This window comes from Eurosta solidaginis, chromosome 3, assembly GCF_040869045.1.
Source record: "Eurosta solidaginis isolate ZX-2024a chromosome 3, ASM4086904v1, whole genome shotgun sequence".
NCBI lineage: Eukaryota > Metazoa > Arthropoda > Insecta > Diptera > Tephritidae > Eurosta > Eurosta solidaginis.
In genome coordinates, this window is record NC_090321.1 from 184,280,085 (window position 1) to 184,306,263 (window position 26,179).

Genomic DNA, 26,179 nt, shown 5'->3' on the forward strand with positions numbered 1-26,179 from the left:
GCGAGATTAAGCGAAGGCGAGAGGTGCACATTTTGTAAAAAATATTCGCTCGATTCTGCAAATCTGGATCGGGTACCTGCTCAGCCTGAGTAAATTTTGGAATCCTAAACCGGGAACTTTTATAAAAGCAGGTAGTTTTTGGCTCTAAACAGTTCTTAATGCTCTCGAAATGACCACAAATACTATCCCGAAACGGACCGTGGTATAGTCCCGAAGTGGTGTCGAAATGACTGCAAGCACAATTTCCAAATAGCCGCGCTGTTATCCCGAAATGGATCTAAAAAAGACTTATTGGGCGACAGACAAACTTGTAAAATCAACCTCAGTGCTATTACCTAGGATGCAAGTGTTAGAATAATATAATATATTAGAATAATATGTATCATCCACCAAATTTCATGGGAATCGGTTTAGCCGTTTTCGAGATATGAGCGCATATTTTAAGATATAAATATCACATTCTGAATAAAATGAATAAGCCCGCATACTTTTATTAGTGAACTATAATGTTAGCTGACTATGTAGCTTTGTTTTCACTGCTGGGTTTATTCAAATAATACGTACGTTTCATTTCTACAGAATGCCCGCAAAAAAAAATATTAAAAAAAAACAAGTAAGGAAGGTTAAGTTCGGGTGTAACCGAACATTACATACTCAGTTGAGAGCTATGGTGACAACATAAGGGAAAATAACTGTGTAGGAAAATGAACCGAGGGTAACCCTGGAATGTGTTTGTATGACATGTGTATCAAATGAAAAGCATTAAAGAATATTTTATGAGGGAGTGGGCCATAGTTCTATAGGTGGACGCCATTAAGGATATCGCCATAAAGGTGGATCAGGTTTGGCTCTAGAATTTGTTTGTACGATATGGGTATCAAATGAAAGGTGTTAGTGAGTATTTTAAAAGGGAGTGGGCCTTAGTTCTATAGGTGGAAGCCTTTTCGAGGTATCGCAATAAAGGTGGACCAGGGGTGACTCTAGAATACGTTTGTACGATATGGGTATCAAATTTAAGGTATTAATGAGAGTTTTAAAAGGGAGTGGTGATAGTTGTATATGTGAAGGCGTTTTCCAGATATCTACCAAAATGTGGACCAGGGTGACCCAGAACATTATCTGTTGGATACCGCTAATTTATTTATATATGTAATACCTGCCAAGATTTTAAGGGTTTTTTATTTCGCCCTGCAGAACTTTTTCATTTTCTTCTACTTAATATGGTAGATGTCACAACCATTTTACAAAGTTTTTTCCAAAGTTATATTTCGCGTCAATAAAACAATCCAATTACCTTACCATGTTTCATCCCTTTTTTTCGTATTTGGTATAGAATTATGGCATTTTTTTTATTTTTCGTAATTTTCGATATCGAAAAAGTGGGCGTGGTCATAGTCGGATTTCGCTCATTTTTTATACCAAGATAAAGTGAGTTCAGGTAAGTACGTGAACTAAGTTTAGTAAATATATATCGATTTTTGCTCAAGTTATCGTGTTAGCGGCCATTCGGAAGGACAGACGGACGACTGTGTATAAGAACTGGGCGTGGCTTCAACCGATTTCACCCATTTTCACAGAAAACAGTTAGCGTCATAAAATCTATGCCCCTGCCAAATTTCAAAAGGATTGGTAAATTTTTGTTCGACTTATGGCATTAAAAGTATCCTAGACAAATTAAATGAAAAAGGGCGGAGCTACGCCCATTTTGAAATTTCCTTTTATTTTTGTATTTTGTTGCACCATATCATTACTGGAGTTGAATGTTGACATAATTTACTTATATACTGTAAAGATATTAAATTTTTTGTTAAAATTTTACTTAAAAAAATTTTTTTTTAAAAGTGGGCGTGGTCCTTCTCCGATTTTGCTAATTTTTATTTAGCGTACATATAGTAATAGGAGTAACGTTCCTGCCAAATTTCATCATGATGTCTTCAACGACTGCCAAATTACAGTTTGCAAAAATTTTAAATTACCTTCTTTTAAAAGTGGGCGGTGCCACGCCCATTGTCCAAAATTGTACCAATTTTCTATTCTGCGTCATAAGTTCAACTCACTTACCAAGTTTCATCGCTTTATCTGTCTTTGGTAATGAATTATTACACTTGTTCGATTTTTCGAAATTTTCGATATCGAAAAAGTGGGCGTGGTTATTGTCCGATATCGTTCATTTTAAATAGCGATCTGAAATGTGTCCTCAGGAATCTACACACGAAATTTCGTCAAGATACCTCAAAATTTACTCAAGTTAAACTGTTAACGGGCGGACGGACGGACATGGCTCAATCTAATTTTTTTTCGATCCTGATGATTTTGATATATGGAAGTCTATATCTATCTCGATTCCTTTATACCTGTACTACCAACCGTTATCCAATCAAACTTAATATACTCTGTGAGCTCTGCTCAACTGAGTATAATAAATTTAGCACATTATTTTGCTAGTATTAGTAATATAAATAAGATTAATCAACATGAAAATAGCCTTCCCCTTTTCTACGAATTTACAAAGCATACTTGGAGCTTGGAGAAGACTTTTTAGTTTTCAGTTATATATATATAAGCGGGGTATGGGATGTTAGAACTTTATCATTGGAAGCTGTACGTGAAAAAGCCGGCAAAAGCTACTTAGTATAAACTTACTTCCTCCGATATTTACTTTAAAAGTTGAAAAGCTGCACATATAAATAGCACATACGAACGGTCGAACGATCTAAAATAATAATTGTTTGCGAAACTTAATTACTAATTTTTATGCATATGACTTAAATTAAACGCCTTGCTTTTTCACATTTTTTATACCCAGGTGTGTTTTTTTTTTATAAAGTTAGTTAAGTAACGGCTGGTTGTAGTGGTATAAAGTAATCTTGTTGGATATAGAATTCCATATTTTATAACTATTAATACCAAAAAATTTTGATTGTGCATTATTTTTCTGCCAGTCCATGCATCCGTTAACACAATAACTTAAGCGTAAATTGAAGATAACCAGGACTACTCTTTTCTAGATTCAGTTTAGTCGCAGCATTGACAGTTTAATATGTAAATAAATTTCTTCAAATCAACTTTGTAAAAAACAACGGAGTGCTACAATATTGCCAAGGCAGCTACTAAATTAAATATCAAAGCAAAGTACGAACATGTAAATAATTTCAAAACGTGCGCAGTAGCTGGACTTTTCTACACTCAGAAAGAACACCTAAATTGTGGAAAATTTCAAATTAATGAGTAAGAATTTTCATCAGCTGACGACCACTGATTTACATTAACGAGTTAGCTCAGTAAATACGAGTATCCAAGTTTTGGTGACTCGGAGGGCGAATAGTTTTCTTATAATTATATTATTTTAGTGGACTGAATGTTATTTTATAAGTTTATTTTATTTGCTTATTCTTGTAGAGAAACAGAGGTCGTTATGCACCTGTTACACCTTTATATGTATTTATTAGGTGGTGATCACTCGGGCTCTGAGGGAAAAGCTTCCTCATTTCGCTTTCGAAGCCCCGTCGTTCATGTATAGATTGGGGGTGGGCAATTCGGCAATTCGAAAGAGAAATGTTTATAGTTAAAGTCACTTAAACAAAGAACACCTCAAACCTAGAAATCCACGAACAGCTAGAAATCCACTACAATATATACAATATATAATCCTTTTTAGAAAAGTTTCTACATTTTTAAGAAAATTATTCCTATAAATAAAGAAGAAACCAGCTTAAATTAACAAATCGATACATTTTTGTAACAAGACTGACAACACGCCGATAACAAATCTATAAGTTTCCGAAACCATAATGGGATTTTCTACACTATGGTAAAAATAGCGCTACCAGAATTTGTTTGGCGATCAGGTGCCAGGGCTTGTGTTGTAGAATAACTTAACCCTCTTGGCAATCACTAGAAGTTTTCTAGGAAATATATTATTTGTTGCCTCTAGATTTGGTAACGCTGTCGCCCCTAATAGCTGTAGACTTCACCTGGCGAGCGCAGAACACAAAACATGCTCAACCGTTTCTTGCAGCAGCTCACACTTCCTACATCTGCTGTTACTGACGAGGACTAACTTATAAACATGTGACACCAGAGGGCAGTGGTCAGTAAGTATGCCTAGCATGGGCTTTAGTGCTACTCTCTTCAGAGACATGGGCCACTTTGTGAGTCTTACATCGTAGGATTTGTACATCATCTTAGACATTTTGGAGCCCGCACTTCTGTCCACGCCTTTCCCGCTTATCTCCTTTTGATTCCTCCAAAACCGATTGGGCGAGTGCTGCACCCTCATTTGCAAACTCATCGGTCTTTTCGTTACCTTCTATTTCTTTAAGACCGGGAACCTAGTATAGATGTATGGTGCGGCCTGAGCAAAGTTGGCTTCTTTGCATTCCAGAACACTTTTTGATGAATTACTGTGTGAGGTTATTGCCTTAATCGCCGCTGGACTATCTATATACTTATTGACGCAACTACCGCTTAAGCACGCTTCCTCCAGAGTTGTTTGCTGCTTTCTTCACTGATTTAATAATTTTCGCCACAAAAAGCTGCAGTAATCTGCCTACAGGATCTACTTATTTTCGGATCGGCACAGTAAAGAGCAGACCTGACCACTTCCATTAATTTAAAACCATCGGCATACACATATATAATATCTTCTGTCATTTCTGCACCTTTGCACCAACCTTCCGGCTCAATTGTCACTCCAATATCTCTTTCGAAGCTCAGGCCCTTTCGGAAGATATTAGATGTCACCGTACTGCTATGGCCATATGGCCTGCAATCAAGCTGCCCCGAGGCCTTAAACCTTACTACAGTTGCTAACGCGGTATTTTTTGCCATTAGGTCTGCAGGCGGGATGTGTAGAATGGCATGAAATGTTGGGTTAGTTTTTGAGGCTCCCGTTATGCCAGTCGTTGATAATGTACATACCCCTCAAGTTTTTTGGTATACGTACTTTTTTTGTGACTGTCCACCGAACAAGGACTTTACAGTAAAGTATGGATTAGACAACCGCCTTAATACCCAATAAGGGTATAGTATAGCTGCTAGATAGTTTGTGCTATATTTTTCTTCTACGGTTACATCATCCAGCTTAGGCTTAGTCCAATTAGGGACCTTACATTTCCTAGTAAATAATACTAGATCGGTGGTGAAGCAATGGGATGTACATCTGGAAGTGCCTGATCCATCAGAGTGTTGATTGTTGTTAAGCATCTGCCGCTAAAACGACATCTACATGTGCCGTAAGTTTGACTGGTCCTCCGCAACATACTTAATTCTATGTCGGATGTATGGAAATTTATATATTTCAAACTAGAATGCATACAAGTTTTATTATATGTGAGATCAAACGATTCGTCATAGGAATCTACGACTTTCATTACATTGACTACGCGTAACACATAAAACATCATCATTTTTCAAATCTCCACCATCGCATTCACAACCAATAAAGCAATCGGCCAGTACAAAGTTTTGATATTAGAGGATCATCCCTGCAAAGGGCTTGGCACATAGCGCCGCATCGAGTATAGTGAGAATTTGGACCCCATTCAGGACCTTTAATGCAAAAACAATAATATAAGAAACAAATTTTTCCTTGTCTGTACTACTTATTACCTGAGCGCTGTGGGTGAGCTGTAGCCAAAACGACAAATCTTAGAATGACTGCAAGTAGAGTTAAGCAAATTTTGCTCGCCATGTTCGAATTCTGGAATCATGTAGTATTACGATCTACAATGCACCAGCGATTGCAGCAGCTTTTTATAACTACATTTGGAAGGATCTTAACCTCTAAGTGGCTTTAAGTGGCACTGACGTCTTTGGTATTGATAATCAATAAGAATATGTAATCACCTGTTATTAGCATTCTGCATTAAACTCACGTTTTTGATTTTTGTTTATTCTTGTTAGCTATATGCATGTAAAGGGCAAGCTAAATAGTGTGTTTTGAAATCATCTATCCTCCAAGTCTACAATTTTTTGCCGTTAGGCTCTTTTGTGCATTATGCAAATAATTTCCGGTATCACACTTGGTATTCTTGTAATAGGGTCAGAAAGGATTTTTTTGGCCTGATTTCGTGACGCATAGTTAATGAACTTGTTTTTTGTTTTGCTTTCGGTTTAAAGATGAAGGACCTGTCTCTCCTCTCTTCATTTCGCTCTTGATTTCCCTGAACTTTTTTATAACAAATATCATGTGGCCTTCTATGAATAATAAAATCCATATAATTTCCTATCACAGCCTAAAAATGTACTCATTAACCGTGTGTGTAGGTAATTTGAAATTTTTCTGGCCCCACCGGTCTGCACTTGAATAGATGGACATCAAGTCAGCTGGACAGACACTATATTTTTCATGGCAACGTGATCTGGATAGCAAGAGCTGAGCTCATTAAAGCTCGTTTATGGCAACACAGGTCAGAGCCCGATGAAAGCGCAAGGAAACAATTCGAGTTTTTAAGTAACTTTCCTATAAGATAATTTTAACTTGAACTGAATCTTAAAATCAAATAACAAAAAACTTTGTTTGGAGGGCGTTGCAGATGTGCTAGCCGCTTGGCTGGCGTGGAATGGATTTTTTTACCTTCGATTTTGCAGATTTTAGTATCATCTTACAGCAGGCATGATTTACCGCAGAAATATTCTAGGGCCCTGATCTCAAAATGAGGAAAGTTTTTGACTTTTGAGATCTTAACCTGTTTTGTTCAATCCTTAATTATGGCTATCCGAATGGGCTCAATGAATCGCGCATACTTTCTGAAGTTTTTCAAAGTATTTTGTGGGGAATGAGTACAGACGTTAAGCTGCACTACACTCTAAGTTTATAAGCGCTAGCCATATAATTTGATCAATCTGCCTATAAATGCTGCTATCTTTGACCATCTTAATTCTTCTCATATGCCCTGCAACTATTTCTTTCTCGTTTTAGTTTGATTTCATTTTAATCCGATAAATGATCAAGTAGCTACACAAAGAAAAAAATGTTAGTAAAACTTCGAGAATTAATGCAAATTTTGCAGTTTTCGTGTCAAAAACAAATTTAAACAAGTAAGGATGGCACTGTCTCCGATAAGAAATATATAGTGAACAGATGTAGATACTTAAGTGATTTTTAAGATATACCTAAGTGATTTTTAAGCTATACATATATCCTCATCCCTTGTGTGAGGATGGAAAGTTTCATGTTTTTTGTGGTCTGCATGCAATATATGATGCAATCGTAAGAATTTGACGAACTTTGAATCTTCTAGCCTTAAAAAAGGGAGCAGAATTGACAGAATATATATTGGGTATATATACCACCGATCTTTACAATTTATTCAGACAATAATGAATGCTCTATACGTAAGCATTCGGTGAAATTTGAAGCTTCAAGCTGTGAAAATGGGACAGAACTTACCAAAAGTTTCTAACCTGAACAATCGGTTGTATGGGATATATACCATATATACGATTGATCTCATCCTTTTTTTTCAGACAACAATATGTGCAATATTCGAAAGCATATGGTGAAGTTTGAAGCTTCAATCTGATAAATTGAGGAAGATATGAAAAAATCCTCTTTTCTGAAAAATCGGTTGTATGGGGGATATATGCTATAGTGGTGCGATCCGGCCGGTTCCAACAAATGTCTAATCGGGCACCTAAATATGCCCGCTCACCAAATTTTATCAAGATATATCAAAAATTGAGGGACTAGTTTTCATACAAACAGACAGACGGATAGACGGACATGGCTAAATCAACTCAGCTCTTCATCCTGATAATTTCGTTATACTTAATGGCGGGTCTATCATTTTCATTTAAGGACTTACAATTTTGAGATTCGTAACGAAGTTAATATACCATTTAATTTTCATGAAAGGTATAACAATAAACAATATGTAAATTATTTGATAAATGTAAAAATAACGCGTTTTTGATGATTACGCAGCCATTTTTAATTGTATGTACTTTACTAAAAAAAGTGCTAACTTTAGCTATTTTGGCTAATTTCAAATTTTTCTTCTAAAACTATAACAAAACATTTTTTTTTCTCTTATAGTCCATTTATTATCAATAACTCATTGTTAACAACTTAATTTTCTTATCACTTAACAGTCTTGTGGTCTTACACAATCATTAGCTTGATTCAATACATAACCGGGCTTGCAGAAGCATCCTTGTAAACATTGTAGAGTACAGAATCTAGGTGCCTCCGTATTACATTTACGTGGACAGGCACTACCACAATTACCATATTCTTTATTTGGGCCGCATGCGGCGTCTTAAACATTGAAGAAAATAAAAAATACTATGTAATTAGTACAAAAAGAGCAACAAAGTAATTTTCTTCCGTATATGTACCTTGCCCCTGTGGCATAGCCGATATAAAACCACCCAAACACACAACGATCAGAACAACTAAACAAATTTTCTTATTCATTTTATTCGTATTAAAAAACGTTGAACTTTACTGGACAACCGAACTATTACTATTGATGACAAAATTTTATTAGGCGCTTTTATATGGGGAAATTGCTCAGAGCGCGTAACCTGGCAGATGATTCTAAAATAAATAACACATGTGTGTGAGTATTGTTGTGTAAATATTGACATAATAAAATCGCGAATTAGGTTTGAAGCTAAGTTTGCTCTGTTGAGGGGACTTTTGCTTATAAAAAATCATAAAGCTTTAAGTATTATAACTTCTTTTTAAAGTGAATATATTTAGAAATCATCAAAAGAGGAGAAAAGCTAATGCTAATTGCGTTTGGTAAAATGACATTGAAAAATTCTGAAATATAAAACTGCAAGGTTTACATTATACCCGGGTAATAGAGTACCTAGGTGCTTTTGTCAACTAGACTCAGTAGAAAACATATATGAAGTAAGCATTTTTCACCAACCGTCCGTTCATCCATCGCATTTTTGCAATGCTCTACTATTTAATTTAAATAAAATGTCGTAACGCAACTCCGCATACTACTTCTTTTGACTATGAGTGACAATTACCCCAGACGGTTAGGGGGCTTAGAATATACCCGCGGTAGATATGCCTTTCGTAAGAGACAACTAAAATACCAAATTCATTCAAGGCGTTGCTAGCGCAATATATAGCTTCTCCAAATCAATTTTTAACCTCACCAACCCGTGACGAATCCAGTTTCATTAACAGCCGAGGCTCTAGCGATCCCGAACTCCTAATGGATGTAGGGGATGGGAGGGTGGAATGGCGCAGAATCTTCATGTGGTCATACCAAATCGTTCTCGATATGGTCAGGCTAGTGCCTTTGTGGTGTTGTTGCCGGAGCGTACAGGATTTACATCCGGCAAGGGACCATCGACATCGATAACACTCCCCAATGCCTTGGGGAGTGTCCTTATCGCTACAAAAACAACAACAACAACGAGTGAAAATTTCTGTAAAAAGTGGCGCAACCGGTATATACCCAGGTCCAATTATCTATCTATTAAATATTTGCTATAATTATAATTCTTCGATATTTAAACAACAAATAGATCAAATTTGGCACATTGCTTATTTGTGTCGTGCCGCATCGATCTGCAGAAACCACTTCAAAATGGGCGCGGAAACGCCCACTTATTAAAAGAGGTTTTAATAGGCTTGCCGTAGCGAAATTATGAAAATGTTTGAATATATATGTAAGTAAGCTTGGCGCCTATTCTCTGTAACGAAGATCTTCACCGGAAAACATGGGAAAGTCCGTGAAAGACTATGATCGCTTTATATACAAAACCTAATATCTTCAAATGAGAAGTGACATAAGGTCAACGGTAATAACGTCAATTGACCATTTGGCCGTTGGCCTTATGTCATCCCACCATCTCCATAACTTGTAAAGCTAAAAACCTCTAATTTTAGAAGAACGATTTCGTGAGAAATGACTTAAAATAAAAAGAAAACAAAAACATTTTAAGCACTTCCTTTATATAAATGGACAAAATCAGCGAAACATGTATACTTATATAAAGACATATTCTTGCTGAACTTTGATTTTAAAATTTTGACATAGAAATTGTAAAAATATTTATGAGAAATAAAAATAGAAAAGTGGAGTGCCTTATTTATTACAAAGTGAACTTACTGTTATTAATTCAGAATGTATACAATATAGTACATATCAGAAAAATACGTCCAACTACATTAGTTTTTAAGTTATCTGAAAGTTGTTCATATATACCAAGCTTGAATTACTACAAATGAGTATGTGGATGAAGTTCCAAGATTGTAGGTCAATGGGAAGTCTCTTGAAAATCGATCGCAAGATTCCCTCCGTTCCGTACGATTTTTCTTAATATCCCAATTCGTACGCCCCCTATCGAAACTTTTTATATCATGTTTTATACTGTCATCGGCCTCTGAATTAAGTTTGAAATTTCAAGCCTGTAGCTTATCGAGAATTGCCTAAAAGCAGGTTTAAGTTCTCATCTAATTATTTCGATCCGCGCGCCACTTAACGGATTTTTCTCCCTTTTCTTGCATTTTCTCGGCGTCTTAACCTATGTGTGAAGTTTCGCGTTTATAGCTTAATGAGAAGTTACTTAAAAATCGATTGCAAGATTTTTATTGAAAATGCGTACAAATATTCAACCGGAAATAATAAAAAAATATTCACCAGGTTTAATAATAGTCGAGGCAACGCCTACTAAGACTGCTTAAACCGTTTAAAAAAGCTTTGCGTCAACTTTTTGTAAGGATATTTCGAAGCCAGTTAAAGATATGTATAGTGATGAAATTTGGTACGCAACTTCCCTTTTTCAGTGAGAACTACTCAACAAATAATCACTAAAATCGGTTCATATTAACGCCTGTTTACAGTAAAAATAGCTGTGTGTTTTTTTTTTAAATCTATAGACGTTTACGCTTAAACTTTATATGTATCAAACTTTAAATACACCTCTGAAATTGCTGCGCATAAAATTAGTACTACTAAATTTCAATACGCATTATACTCAGATGTAACTGAAATATGTGTCCATGTTTCACCTCTACATCAATTCTATGTATCACCTCTTAAAATGGTGCGTGTCCATAATGCATCGCAACTGATTCAGCTATATGTTATACACAGACATACAACAGGGGGTGGTGTCTCCGCTTTTCGGTATACCCTGTGCTAAGGCTAGTTGTTTAACCACTGCCGCTAGATGGGTCTCCTAAGCATTATCTAAGCGAGGATAGGCGTTTTTTTTTACGCGCAAGCGTAAACGTATACGCGTGTAAAAAAACTGGGCTAATAATATATACATAGGTGTGACGAACTTTTTAGAGCAAGGTATTTCTTCTCCAAATGAACCCACAACCCAGGAAGTCGTGGAATATGACACTTTATGTATCAAATTTAATCCAAATCGACTGAGCCGTTTCCAAGATTTTAGCGGATACTATCATAAATAAATATCACAAAGTAACTAAAATGAATAAACCCACATACCCATATATTTTTATTAGCTCACAAGTTTGGCTTTTCATTGCTGGGTATATTGAAATAACATATTTCTATACTGAGTACGTTTCACTTAGAATTCCCACAAAAACAATATTTTAACAAAACAAATTTATCACATCATACTGCGAGTATTGGTAGGACAAACAAAACCTATCAATACAAAAAGAGGGATTCCCCTTTGCTAGGGATTTACAAAGCACAGTTTATTTTTATACCAGGATGAACTTGTATTATTTTAAATGAAATCAGGTATAGGTAGGTGGGTTCTTGCGGTATAAAGTAATCATGATAAATATAAAATATCTTGAACTGAAATTATGAGTGCCAAAAATTTTTGATTAGCTATGTCCATCTATCTGTTCGTGAGCCCGTCCCTCATTTAACATGGTAGCTTGACCAAAACTTGAGAAATTTGAACGAAATTTGGTATGTTAGCCAGAATATATTGGTATTGCAAATAGGATATGGAAAAAACGTTGTTATTCATTACAAAGTACTGATAAAGTGATGTATTGAATTTATTTATAATTATAATTTTATATTAGTAAAATGTTGGAAAATAAGTTACACTCATACTGCTCAACCATTGATAGGTTGCTAAAAATGGCACCGAAAACTGACAATGTCCAACCACATGTATAGTTATTTGATCACATTTATATACATTTTTTATGTGCACAGTTACATGTATATACTTAAGGCTTCATTCTGTATTGCGAACGAACGTTCGTTTCGCAATAGAGAATGAGGCTCTTAAATATGGGCTTCTTACGGCAAGTAACCTGAAAAGCTGTATATATCCAAAATCCATTCATGTGTATATTAAAAGTGCATAAGGAATAACCGAAATAAGAAAGCAATTGCGACGATGCAGGGTGTTGAAGTTTTCCTTTTTTCCTCGCGCTTTTTTTCAACCTTTCATGAAAATAAAGTGGTTTTTTAACTTCTTCACGAATCTCAAAATAGTAAGCCCTTAAAGGAAATAGATAGAAATAGACAGACCCACCAATAAATATACCGCAATGATCAGGATGAAGAGGTTGATTTAGCCATGTCCGTGTGTCTATTTGTATGCAAACTAGTCCCTCAATTTTTGAGATATCTTGATTAAATTTGGTGAGCGGGTATATTTAGGTGTTCAATTAGACATCTGTTGGAACCGGCCGGATCGGACCATTATAGCATATATCCCCCATACAAGCGATTTTTAGAAAAGATGATTTTTGTCATATCTTCCTCAATTTATCAGATTGAAGCTCCCAGCTTCACCATATGCTTCATATATTGCACATATTTTTGTCTGAAAAATGGATGAGTTCGTCGTAAATATAGCATATATTCCCCACAACCGATTGTTCGGATAAGAAGGTTTTAGTAATTGTTGCCCCATTTCAACAGCTAGAAGCTTAAAATTTCACCTAATGCCTAAGTATAGACCAATAGTTGTCTGAAAAATTTTATAGATCGGTAATATATATAGCATATATCTCATACAACCGATTGTTCAGATAAGAAACTTATCGTAATTTCTGCCTCATTTTAACAGTTTGAACCTTCAAATTTCACCATATGCTTTCATATATAGCAGATATTGTTGTCTGAAAAATTGGAAGAGATCGGCCGTATATATAGCATACTAGCAGGGTACGCGGGTTTGCTCTGATTGGGCAGATACTAATCTAAATAAGGTGCATTTTAACGCATTCCTTCCCGATACTCAAAGTCAAGCAATCAGTATATAAGATTTTATTGATCTTCTTCAAAATGTGTTTCCCAATTTTTCTGATTCTTACCCTTTATAATTTTCTTATCTCTCCCTCTTCTTTTTTTATACCCTCTACCTCTCTCCTTCTTTTTTCTTAGATCCTTCATTCCTCCAGTTTATCATTATTTGCTTTATTTTTCGAATTTTATTTTGTCACATACAATTCATACTCAAAATCTCATAACTTGATCAAAATATTTTAGCCGCACAATGTTTGTCTATCATCTCATATAGACAGCTATTTATACCCAGCTGTACTTGTACACAGGGTATTATAACTTTGATTGGACAGTTGGTTGTACAGGTATAAAGGAATCTAGATAGATAGAGACTCCCATATATCAAAATCATCAGTATAGAAAACAAATTTGATTGAGTCATGTCCGTCATCCCGTCCGTCTGTCTGTTAACACAATAACTTGAGTAAATATTGAGATATCTTCACCAAATTTGGTGCATGAGCTTATGTGGACTCAGAAGATTGGTATTGAAAATGAGTGAAATCAGATAATAACCACGCCCACCTTTTATATATATAACATTTTGGAAAGCACAAAAAACCTGATTATTTAGTAAATAATACACCGAATGTTAAAATTTGACGTGTGGACTGATATTGAGACTCTTGATAAAAATTTGAAAAAGTTTTTTAAAATGGGCGTGCCACCGCGCACCTCTGATAAAATCAATTTTACAAATATTATTAATCATAAATCAAAAATCGTGAAACCTATCGTAACAAAATTTAGCAGAGAGGTTTCCTTTACTATAGGGCATGCTTTGAAGAAAAATTAACGAAATCGGTTAATGACTGGGGGTAGTCATTTTTATATAAAAGATTTTTAAAAGTGTCGTGGACGAATAAAATAAGCTATATCTTTGCAAAAAAGAGCTTTATATCAATGGAATTTCATTTCCCAAGTGGATTTATAACAATAAACAGGAAAAACTTAAAATTAAAAAAATGGGCGTGGCACCGCCCCTTTTATGACTGAGCAATTTTCTATGTTTCGGGAGCCATAACTCGAAGAAAAATTAGTTCAGAATAGAACCATGTGTATATGTATTATTGCGCAGCCTTGTAACACTATTAAGCACACAAAACAAACAACAGCAGCATTTCAAGTGTACAGCATTGCATACCCAATGTTCGGTTTCACCCGAACTTAGACTTCCTTACTTGTTTTACAATGGAATGCTTAAATTTAATAAAAACTGTTAAATCACTCAATCCGATCGCTTTTACTTTTTGTGAATTCAATACTATGACCAAACAAAAGTTCTGCACTTTAGTACGTACATGACGTATGAGTAACTTTTGCTGACATACAAAATTTGTCGCACCACCCAGTGGCGCACGTGAAATTGAATAAAAATAATTTAAATTTAAAATTCTTAGTTCTGAAATATGAAAAACCTTCTTCGTCTTGATCGAGGGAATCTACAGTCAACATTTCGTGATGATGGAAGTGTAGGAAATACGTTCCATATAAAACACAGACACACAGAATTTGATTTTTATATATAGAGATGTCCCCCACAACCTATTGTTCAGATAAGAATCTTTCCGCAATTTCTACGCAATTTGAACAGCTAGTAGCTTCATATTTCAGCAAATGCTTAAATATATAGCATATAGTTAGCTTAATGTGAAAATGTGCTTAGTCACTTTTATTGAAAAATTTTATTTTAATGCAGTTTTAAAACTGAATTCAAAATACATAGATCACAAAAAAAAAAAAAATATTTTATATATAATATTCTTCCGATCTGTTTGAATAATATTTATGTATATTTTAAGCTGCGCAAATCTATTGTGTTGGGTGCAAATAAAAACAAAGATTATTCCACCTTTCAGCTCGACGTTTCGCCAATTTTCCTTGACAATGAATATTTATTTGCATTATTTAACATTTTAAATCTATATGTACCTGATTGTGTTCTTTGTTGTTTTATTAAATAAATATAGTGTCACGCTCCTGACGATGCCAAGAAAAATTGGCCAAACGTCGAGCTGAAAGTGGAATAACACTACTCGACAAAAAAAAATCTCCAAAAATAAAATAGGCCTTTCCTAAAGTAAAATTTTCTCCTGATTCCGAATATGACTTCCATTTTCCTGTGGCAGATCTAGTTTCCGAGATATCGGCGAAAATATGAAAATTCCCATTTTTGCAGAACACTACTTCATATTATCTATTGGGGAAAAAAGTTTGCCCTCCTATGTTGTAGGTAATTTAACTACGAAAATTTTAAGCATACCAGTGCAACAATCGGCCGTGGCGTTGAGACATAGTCCCGTTAACTTGCAAGCCTCTATTCTAAAATTTTAGTGTTACTTTGATAAAATTGGCGAGACATTTTATTTGGTCACTCTACCAAATAGATTTAAAAAGACATCAAGTATTTAACTGTCACTACTGTTTGTTGTTAATTTTGTTTTGAAAATTGTAGTGCAAATTTATACATATTATATCGGTAGATATGTTTACGAAATGGCTTGTTGCAAAAGAGATTTTAAATGTTAAAATAATCCGGATGATTTTTGCTTTATTTGCGGACATTATATTTTCGGAAACTCAGCTCGGAAACTTACTAATTCTGTCAAAGACGCATACTTTCATCAATTTGGTTTCCGTATAAAAAATCTCTATAAATCTTGGACACCTCATTTTATTTGCGCCTCCTGTAGATTAACTTTAATGAGATGGGTATCGGGTAAAGGTCATAACATGAAGTTTGGTGTTCCAATGATGTGGACTGAACCCTTTAACCACGACCAGAGCTATTTTTGCGTGATAGAACTTCAAGGTAAAACAAGAAAAAGGAGGAAATTAATAAGTTATCCAAATATGGCATCAGCTAAAAAACCAAAACTACATGACCATACCTTACCCATACCTATGCAGCCTATAAGTTTTGAAGCCTCGAGCAAAAGTGACTCCGAAGCAGAAAATTCAGACAGTGAACAAGAAGGAGAGGTCCCACATCGAGTCTCACAAGCCGAACTTAATGACTTGGCCAGATATTTGAAATTATTGAAATTTGAAAGCGAAGTCCTAGGATCTCGTTTGCAGCAATGGGGCAGCCTGGGCCCTTCGACAAGTACTTCCAAATTTCGAAATATACAAAAGACTTTCTCTTCTTTTTTTACTAAAAGTGAAAATGTTTGCTACTGAAATGATGTTCAAGGTTTATTTGAAGCACTAAAATTAGAAAATAAAGTGGATGATTGGCTCTTATTTATAGACAGTTCAAAGCATAGTTTAAAAGCAGCATTACTCCATAACGGAAATTCGTTACCGTCAATACCACTGGCACATTCAGAGAATACTAAAGAAACTTATTTAAGCATATCCAATTTACTTGAGCTCATTCAATATAAACAATTTAATTGGAAAATTTGTGCGGACTTCAAGGTAAGCAGTTTCGATGGTACAATTTAAAATAAATATTATATGAAATACATCCCAGGTTGTAGCTATAATTCTCGGACTTCAAGGAGGTTTCACTAAATATTGCTGTTTTCTCTGTCTTTGGGACAGCCGTGCTAGAGAAACCCATTATATTCAGGAAAACTGGAGCTGAGTACGAACCAGATGCCTTCAATATCGCAAACCCGCCTTTAGTAAATCCCGAACGAGTTATTTTCCCAGCACTTCACATCAAATAAGGATTAATGAAAAATGTTGTAAAGGCTTTAAATAAGGACGCGCCATCCTTCCAGTACCTAACGAAATTTTTCCCTAAAATAACTCAAGCCAAATTAAAAGAAGGCATATTTGTTGGTCCGCAAAATAGAAAGTGGCTGAAAGACGAAGATTTTGCGAATCATTTATCATTAGTAGAATCGGTGGCTTGGGATATTATTGCTGGACAATAATACGGGAGACAAACCCAGAAAATTATAAACGGGTAGTTAAAAGTACCCACATCCCTCACTATTGACCACTACGGTAAAATCGCTCAATTTGACCTTTTTTAGATGTATATATGTATGTATTTAATGTTGTTGTGGTTGTTGTTTTTTACTGAATTGCTGATTTATACTCATATTACTCAATTAAATACAGTTTAACGTGCAAACATATGTCTATAATAAAACGTTATAAAAAAATAAAAACGTAGTTTGAATAAAAATTGTCTCTATAAAAATTGTTGGATAGACTCTTGCAAGTTAACGGGGCTATGTCTCAACGCCACGTCTGAGTGTTGTACTTGATGCTTAAAATTTTCGTAATTAAATTACCTACAACATAGGAGGGCTAACTTATTTCCCCAATAGAATTTTTCCGATTTTAGAGTGGTTAAATCTGCAATTTTGTAAAAAATTTCGTTTTTTTTTTTTCAATATTTTTTGAACGTCTTTTGGCATAGTGGCCAAACTACTGAAGATACTTCAGAGAGGTGAAGGCAAGAAATTTTTATGGGAATTAGTGTAATGTATAATTCAAAAGTTTAAAACGAAAAAATGAAAAATACAAATTTTTTTCCGTACCTATAAAAAGTAGTGTTCTGCAAAAATGGGAATTATCATATTTTCGCCGATATCTAGATCTGCCACAGGAAAATGGAAGTCATATTCGGAATCAGGAGAAAATTTTACTTTAGGAAAGGCCTATTTTATTCTTGGAGACTAAAGTTGATCAAAATTTGTTGAGTAGTGTAATCTTTGTTTTTATTTGCACCCAACACAATATATCTGCGTAGCTTAAAATATACATTAAAAAAAATATTTTCATTTTTAAGTGCTGTGAGCAATGACGTGTAAATGTGTTAAGTCTTCAGCGGTTCAAAAAAGTGTGTTAAGTCAGCCTGTCAATAATATAAATCTGAATTACTAGTTATTCTTTGTGAGCGCATTTCATATATTTATTTAATTCATTCAGTATAAAAGTGCAAGCTTTGGCGTTGTTGTTGTATTAAAGATATAGACACTCCCCGAAGGCTTTTGGTATTATATTATAGGCAAAAATGAGTGAGACAAAAGTTCTTCTGTCATGTAAAGCCTGAAGACCAATCAATTTGTGCCTGCTGGTATATGATGGGTGGCCGTCTGGCCAGTGAAGGATACGTAAAGCAATTTTTGTAAAAATTGTTTGAACTTTCTCAATTTTATAGGAGTTAGATTCATAGAAATTATTCCATATTATTGAGCAATATTCAAGACCACTTCTGATCAAGGATATATAAAGTGCCTTCAACGTCATATGTAGGGTCCTTAATGCCACTGGTCTTGCGTCTACTGAACCCAATCATTGCAAAAAATTTTGAAACAATAAAGTCAATATGACAAGAAAAGGGAGTTTGGAGTCAAAAATTATACCAAAGTTCTTACTCTCTTGATAACGATTAAGAGATTTAGCATTTAGTTTGTAGATAAAGTATGTGGCAGTTGTATTTATGGAATAAGACACAACACAGCATTTGTTTGAATTTAAAAATAAATTATTGTCTTCGCACCGTCCGGCAAAAGAACCCAGACCAGAACCGTTAGAAATAGTTTGACAAATAAATAGTATTTTATATAGTTTTAGTGTTATATTTCAATCATTAAAGGGGAGGAGTGATGGGGAAACACATTGAGTAAAAAGTGCTAAGTCAGGAGATAAAATTTGTTTTGAGTGCGGTAATTGTGCTAAGTCATAAAATAGATGCTGGGTTGGATACACTCAAAAGTATTGCAACTAAGGTATCCTCAATAACAGTTTTGAAAAAAAAAAGTTATTTCAAAAATTATTCATTTTTTTCGTCTCCTGCAAAAATTCGTAAAAATTGACTTAGCACATTTTCACATTAAGCTAACGATATATTGTTGTCTGGAAAAATCATAGAGATCTGTGGTATATATGTATATTATATACCCCATATAAACTGTCATTTTTTCCCCCTTTTTTACGGCTACAAGCTTCAAATTTCATCAAATACTTACGCTTGCGTCATATATTGTTGAAATAAGAGATTCGTGGTCATAGCTTTTACATGCAGTCCACAAAAAACGTGAAACTTTCCATCGTCACACAAATCGTATCATACAAATCGCTTAGGTATGTATATCTGTTCACTATATATTTTTTATCTTATACACTCAGAGAAAAAATCGTTCTAAAACGAACGAAACAAGTTCAAAATTAAGAACATCCGTTGACAAAAGTCTGTTAAGAACGTTTTCTCTTAACTCGTGACCGATGGGCATGTTTTAAGAAGAGTTTTTCCAAGCACACCGTTCGTATTTTATGACCACTTTGGTATTGATGTGTGAACCTTCTGTGCTCATTTAAAACACTACTTGGGCTTGATTTAAGATTTTTCATTCTTACGCTTCGAGAACGATTTGTTGTCGATCTAAACTTTTTCGGTATCAAGTCAAGAACGGTTTGTGCTTGATCATTGATCGGAGTAGGAAGGTACCATTTATTTATTTTTTTTATGAATAAATAATTTTTTAGGCATAATATATATTGGCAAAGTTTTACAATTGTATAATATTACTTTTTGGAGCTTTCTGGCCGGCTTTCCTTTAAAATAAAACAAATGTATACTTCTTAATCCTACGCGTTTCGACGCTGTTTTGCGTCTTCCTCAGGGATTTCTATTTATTATACAAAAACGAAAAGCATATAAATTGTTGAAAATTAACTTAATCATAAAACGATACAAACAGTTTTGAACATATTAGACTTACATCTTTTTGCTACTTAATGCACAAATTTTGTATTAAATTTAAGTATAATATCAGTACGTAAGTACAGAAGAACCAAACAATATAAAATCACTGTGATATCATTCCCTCTAAAAAGCTAAACATGATGATAATGTGATGGCGCTTGCATACGCGCAATTTATGCCATCTACATAGTCGCGATAATTTACAACTTTCGATATATTTTGTTGTATGCGCAGCCCTTCTAACGTCAACCTTCATTAATAAAAAATACTATTAACACCACCGTGGTATGATGGTAGCGAGCTCCGCCTTGCAGATGCCGTTCGGAATCGTCATAAAACATGTAGGTCCCGTCCGGCCAATTTGTAGGGAAAATCAAGAGGAGCACGACACAAATTGGAAGAGAAGCTCGGCCTTAGATCTCTCCGGAGGTTATCGCGCTTTACATTTTTTTTTTTTTTAATAACAAACAAATTATTACTAAAATTTGTAAAGATTAGAAAAAACGCATAATATGTATTTTTTCATATATTTCTCTTATTGAGCAATTCTTCTTATTTGATGACGCAATCTGAATATATATTTAAAACATTGCATAAAAAGATTGAGAATTACCTGTGCATATGTGAATGGAACTCAACGAAAAAAAAAGAGTTAAAAAAATAGACTATAAAAAAATTGTTTTAAAAAATTTCAGAGTTTGACGGTGATCGAAATCGCGCCACACGATCGCAACCGCAACATTGTAGCCGCTGAGCAACTACCACTGCTTGATAGCTTGTGCCAAGTGTTGTATTTAACATTGCAGTACACGAATTATACCGCTTCTTTTTTCCTGAACTTAATTTAAGAACATTATTCTTAATTTAAGAACATTTTTCTCACCAATAGAACATTTGTTCATATTTTAAGACCAGCCGTTCTCTTTTCAAGAAAATGGGGGTCAGTTCAATAACGAGGTTGTTGTTTTGAGAACAGGTCGTTCGTTTTTCAAGAACAAAAAAGTAAGAACATGAAAAGCTTGAATTGAGTTCGGTGGTGCTGGATCTTAGAACGGCGTTTTTTTCTGAGTGTACTACCGATTATTTGGATATTACGAATGGGATAACATTATTGGTCAGCCCCATTCATGAAAGGTATGAAGTCTTCGGCACAGTTCCGTCCTTACTTGTTTTTAAACAAATTTCAACTTAAAATAAGTACGGAAAGCTACGTTCGGGTGTAGCCGAACATTACATACTCAGCTGCCAAATTACAACTTGCAAAACTTTTAAATTACCTTCTTTTTAAAGTGGGCGGTGCCACGACCATTGTCCAAACTTTTACTAATTTTCTATTCTGCGTCATAAAGTCAACCCACCTACCAAGGTTCATCGCTTTATCCGTCTTTGGTAATGAATTATCGCACATTCTTGGTTTTTCGAAATTTTCGATATCGAAAATGTGGGCATGGTTATAGTTCGATTTCGTTCATTTTAAATAGAAATCTGAGAAGAGTGCCCGGTAACATACATACCAAATTTCATTAAGACACCTCAAAATTTACTCAAGTTGTCTGTTTACGGACAGACGGACGGACGGACATGGCTAAATGAATTTTTTCTTTCGCCCAAATCATTTTGATATATAGAAGCATATATCTATCTCAATTAGTTTATGCCGTTACGAGGTACCATTATGCGAACAAAATTAATAGTCTCTGTAAGCTCTGCTCAGCTGAGTATAAAAAAGTGTATATGATTTTCGCAAAATTTTCCGTAAAAACCGATTTCCCAAGTCTTGAAGTTCTCGCTTATGCTCAAAAAAAATCGCAAGTTCTAGTGTTAATGCTTATAACTTCGAAAAGATGCAATCCGCAAGCCTTTCTACTCAATCTACACACAAATTTCTCACTGCATTGAGTCGAACAAACAACGACAAATTCTAACGAAACCTAGGAAGAGTTTTATTACGATAAGTATTTTATAGCCGTTTACGGAAAACCGTATTATCAAATGTTTAATTTATTATATTGCACCTTTAATAATCCTTAATGTTGGCAGCATTGCTGGTTTAAATCCCCCTGAAAGAGCACACAGCTGGGTATATAATGTTCGGCTTCGACCGAACTTAGACCTTCTTACACGATTTTCATTAGTTTTTAGATTCCCTCTATCTCTTGCTTATATTTTATAAAGAGATTATTCACATTTTTATTGCGTGACCTTTTTGCTATCAACATTTTAGCGATAAGTCACGCTGTAGTGCAACATAGTGGCTGACTTATCTTTTCTGTCAAGTAGTAGTCAGATTAGAATAATAGTTTTTTTGCCCATTTGCTGGCCTTGTCCCAATACCTTTTATGCATTTTTTTTTTGCTTGGCAGATGTTTCGCAGAAAGTAAAAGCTACAAAAACAAGTAAGGAAGGCTAAGTTCGGATGTAACCGAACATTACATACTCAGCTGCAAATTACAGCTTGCAAAACTTGTAAATTACCTTCTTTTAAAAGTGGACGGTCACACGACCATTGTCAAAAATGTTACTAATTTTCTGCGCCATAAGGTCAACCCACCTACCCAGTTTCATCGCTTTTGCCGTCTTTGGTAATGAATTATCGCACTTTTTCGGTTTTTCGAAATTTTCGATTTCGAAGAAGTGAGCGTGAATATCGTTCGATTACGTTCATTTTAAATAGCGATCTGAGAAGAGTGCCCAGAAATGTACATACCACATTTCATTAAGATACCTCAAAATTTACTCAACTTATCGTGTTTAGGGACAAGCTGAGGGACGGGCATGGCTAAATGAATTTATTTTTTCGCCCAGATCATTTTGATATGTAGAAGTCTATATCTATCTCGATTTGTTTATTAATTTAAATTAAATATACTCTATGACCTCTGCTCAGCTGAGTATAAAACACTAGGACTTGGAAAAATTCACGCAACAGTAGGGCTAGTACTAGAAGTTGCTAGGAGCTATCCCGTAAGTAACTTTGATGACTTTGTATTAAATATAGCACCTTTCGTCGCACCAATCTCACCCTTCACTTTACTTCATCTTATGCAAGCCCTAAACATCTTTTGAAAAATAGACCAGAAAAAAGCGTTGACCCAAAATTTGAGGGGGCAAACTAGCAGTTAGTGCAGAAGTGGAGAAAGTAGCAATTGGTGCTGACATAAAAGGATTCCTGATTCATGTCCTTCAAATTCCTTCAAGGTCTTTCTGTTACAACAACAGGCCTTAGACCTCGTTGCCGGTAAACGCATAAGGCTATTGCAGATCTTTTTGATGGTAATTCTTAAAAATCTATACCTCGTGCATACCAAGGAAAATTCGAACAACCATTTACGGAAAAATGGAAATGAAACTCATATAATGTTAAAAATAATAACAAAAGGGCTACGTTGATAAAACCGTCTGGAAATTGATGTTTTTTTTAATTTTGTGCATACAAGTTTTATTGTTTGTGCGGTTACACTGTTCATCACAAGGATCGACGAGTCTTTAAAGCTTCCAAAATTCCGTCCAATCACTCTGGTCTTTCTACTTCCACACGATGAGTTTGTATGCTGGTTTACTCAATAGTGAGGCAGTTTCCTGAGTCAATGCATGTGATACCGTTTCTGCAAATGTGGGCTTGGGGTTTGCGTATGTAGCTCGCTTTGCTTCAACGTCCCGTATGCCATTTATAAAGCTCTGAATCTTTACCATTTCAGTGTATTCCACGGGTGCGTCCACATTTGCCAAATGAACTAACTTTTCAACATCCGAAGCAAACTCCTGCAATGGCTCATTCAATTTTTTGTAACGGTTTTGCAACTCAATTTTGTATATCTGTTTCCTTTGCTCGCTTCCGTAACGTCTCTCGACAGCGGTCATCAATGCTTCATAACTGTTCCGCTTGTACTCTGGAATAATCTGTAAGATTTCCGCTGCAGGCCCTTTCAATGCCACGCACAGTGCAGCAACTTTATCATCCGCATTCCAGATGTCCACTGCTGACGTCTTCTCAAATTGTAGCTTAAAGATATGGAAAGGAACAGAACCGTCAAATGATAGAGTTTTTACCCTTGGATTGCTCGCTGGAAGAGCCGGGCGATTTAGTTGTAACTGCCCCATGCGACTTTTTAACGCCTTTGTCTTGGCATCAATTTTGTCCTCGAGTTGAACAAATTGTGCATCCTGCTCTTCCAGTTTCGCAAAGAGCTGCGATGATACCTGTTCCGAAATTTGTGCCGTTATTTCAAATATACGTGCCTCTTGCGCTTCCAGTTGAGATGCCATATATGTCTTCTGTTCTTCCAGTTGAGATGACATTTGCGACAACACGCGTGCCTCCTGTGCTACCATCTTGGATGATATGTCCTGTAATTTCAGTTGGGATGCCATATATGCCTGGTGGGATTCCAGTTTGGATACCACTGTCGATGTTTGAGCAGATATTGCAGCCAATATCATGTTCAAGTATGTGCTCTTAACTGTCTGCGGTGTTTCATTTTTCTCCTCCAACTTTGTTGTCTCATCGCCAGCAAGATGAAAGACATACTCTTCCACGTTAAATCCTTCTGATTCCATTGCCTCTCGTAGTCGTGCCTGAAGTTCGAGTTTATTGCCGGTTGTATTCAATCCACGACTATCCAACTCCTTCTTCAGTTGCTGGATCTTCAATTCACTCCACTTTGCCATGTCCTTGTTGTACTCTGCAAATATGGGATTTATTCAACAATTCTTCTTCTGACACTAATTGTAACGAATATAGTGAAACTTCGCTTATTTTACACCTTCTGAAAACGTTCGAATCGCTAACTTGTCGAATAAATAACTCCAATATTCAGTAATGCAAAATGGTCTTTATTAGATTACTTTGGGAGTAGTACAATTATACTTCAGATTTATACTTCACTTCGCAACTGATAGCGTGTTTAAATCAAACTGATCACTCAGCTTTCGCTGCTTTTATTCTATCTGTTAAAGCCTACATTATCACCCCTAAACCTCACCTGGAGACGTCGCTGATGGAAACTTGCTACAAGCCAAGGGCCGATAAAAGGGCCAATAAAAGGGACGAAAAGCTATAGACTCTACTTATTCTTTTACCAGCGACCACCAGGTGAGTGCTTTGCCATACCTTCTATTTCATCATTTTATATTTTATAAGCTTTTATTTACTTTCACTTTTGTTGTCTGTAATGGAATCTTGCAAGTTAAATTTGATACACTTCCCGGTGTCCGATTGAGCTGAAATTTTGCACACATGTATAACTCCGATGACAATGCAATATTACTTTTTAGAATTCGATAAATTAATCGATAACACAGTTATCGGTAAAGATTTGTATTTACTTTGGCATAACAGCCTAAGTCCCATACAAACACGCCGGTACCTATCCGTGGATTGTGATATTTGGACGTGGTGAATCACGTGTCACGCGTGGTGAATCTCATCGCTTGCGAAAAGCGGAGACACAACCCTCTGTTGTATTTCTGTATATAACCAACATAGCTGAATTTTTAAGGCTGTTTAACCCTGTAATCTTTTCTGTAATTTATTTTGCTTTTGGAAAAATTACCTATTTGAAAAAAGCTGGCTGAAAAATATTGGCATAACAGCTTAAGTTAAATCAAGAATGGAAAATCTTTGGAAAATTTGAGCAGATGTGGCAATTTCGCGCGTCCGTTGAGCGAAATATTGACAATCTGCTGATCATCGCTAAGAAATTAGCGACATTCCATCAACTAAGCAGCACTTTAGCAATACTACTGTTATTATTTGGCCGCTCAAACACACAAATATTAATTGTGCATTAAATCTAAAATATACAAATACACCATAATAATTTACACGGCCAAAGCCATAATAATTCACACGGGTCATCAATTCTTTCTCTGATTCAAAATCTGAACTACCAGCGCTACCGTCAACAGCTCAGTGTCATCACTGCCAGTAGCGCCAATAACACCAAACTCGTGCCTGACACACAAAAGTCGTTTCACTCAATAGCACAAGTAAAATGTACTACGCACTCACTACTAAGAAGCGTCAAAAATTCGCTTGGAGTAATTTCGTCAATGAGCTACCATTGAGCTGGCACCGCATTGGCGCTGGCGCCATGCAATTTACATCACTAAAATTGCGCGAATGCCCAGGCTCATGACTTCAATACTTATATTTACAATGCTTTAAACTTTAAATACACCTCTGAAGTTGCTGCGAATAAAATGTGTACTAATAAATTCCAATACGCATTATACGCAGATGTAACCGATATATGTGTTTTTGTTTCACCCCCTATACTTATATTTAAAGCTTTTATAA

The 26,179-nt window shown here is 35.4% G+C and overlaps 2 protein-coding genes across 3 annotated transcripts in view; one reads left to right on the forward strand and one right to left on the reverse strand.

Moving 5' to 3' along the window:
- Window positions 1–26,179, forward strand: part of LOC137244757 (serine protease 33) — a 78,070-nt gene that overhangs the window by 12,693 nt on the left and 39,198 nt on the right. Inside the window, exon 1 of one of the 2 annotated variants that reach the window (XM_067774224.1) lies at window positions 3,171–3,228. The exons of the other annotated variant lie outside the window; for it this stretch is intronic. The gene's annotated coding sequence lies outside the window, so the exon portion shown is untranslated. Of the gene's footprint in view, window positions 1–3,170; window positions 3,229–26,179 lie in introns of those variants that run through there. 2 annotated transcript variants of the gene reach the window in all.
- LOC137244758 (chymotrypsin inhibitor-like) lies at window positions 8,021–8,497 on the reverse strand. The gene is made up of 2 exons (XM_067774225.1): window positions 8,341–8,497; window positions 8,021–8,260 (listed from the first exon to the last, which is right to left on the reverse strand). Exons 1-2 carry the CDS (start codon window positions 8,417–8,419, stop codon window positions 8,088–8,090), a joined length of 252 nt encoding a protein of 83 aa, XP_067630326.1. The 5' UTR covers window positions 8,420–8,497; the 3' UTR covers window positions 8,021–8,087.

Excerpts from the sequence above, each read along its gene's own strand:
- LOC137244758 (XM_067774225.1), bottom strand. The coding sequence starts at position 8,419 with ATGAATAAGAAAATTTGTTTAGTTGTTCTGATCGTTGTGTGTTTGGGT. Across the intron at positions 8,261-8,340 it reads GGCTATGCCACAGGGGCAAG|ACGCCGCATGCGGCCCAAAT; the intron begins GTACATATACGG and ends TCAATGTTTAAG.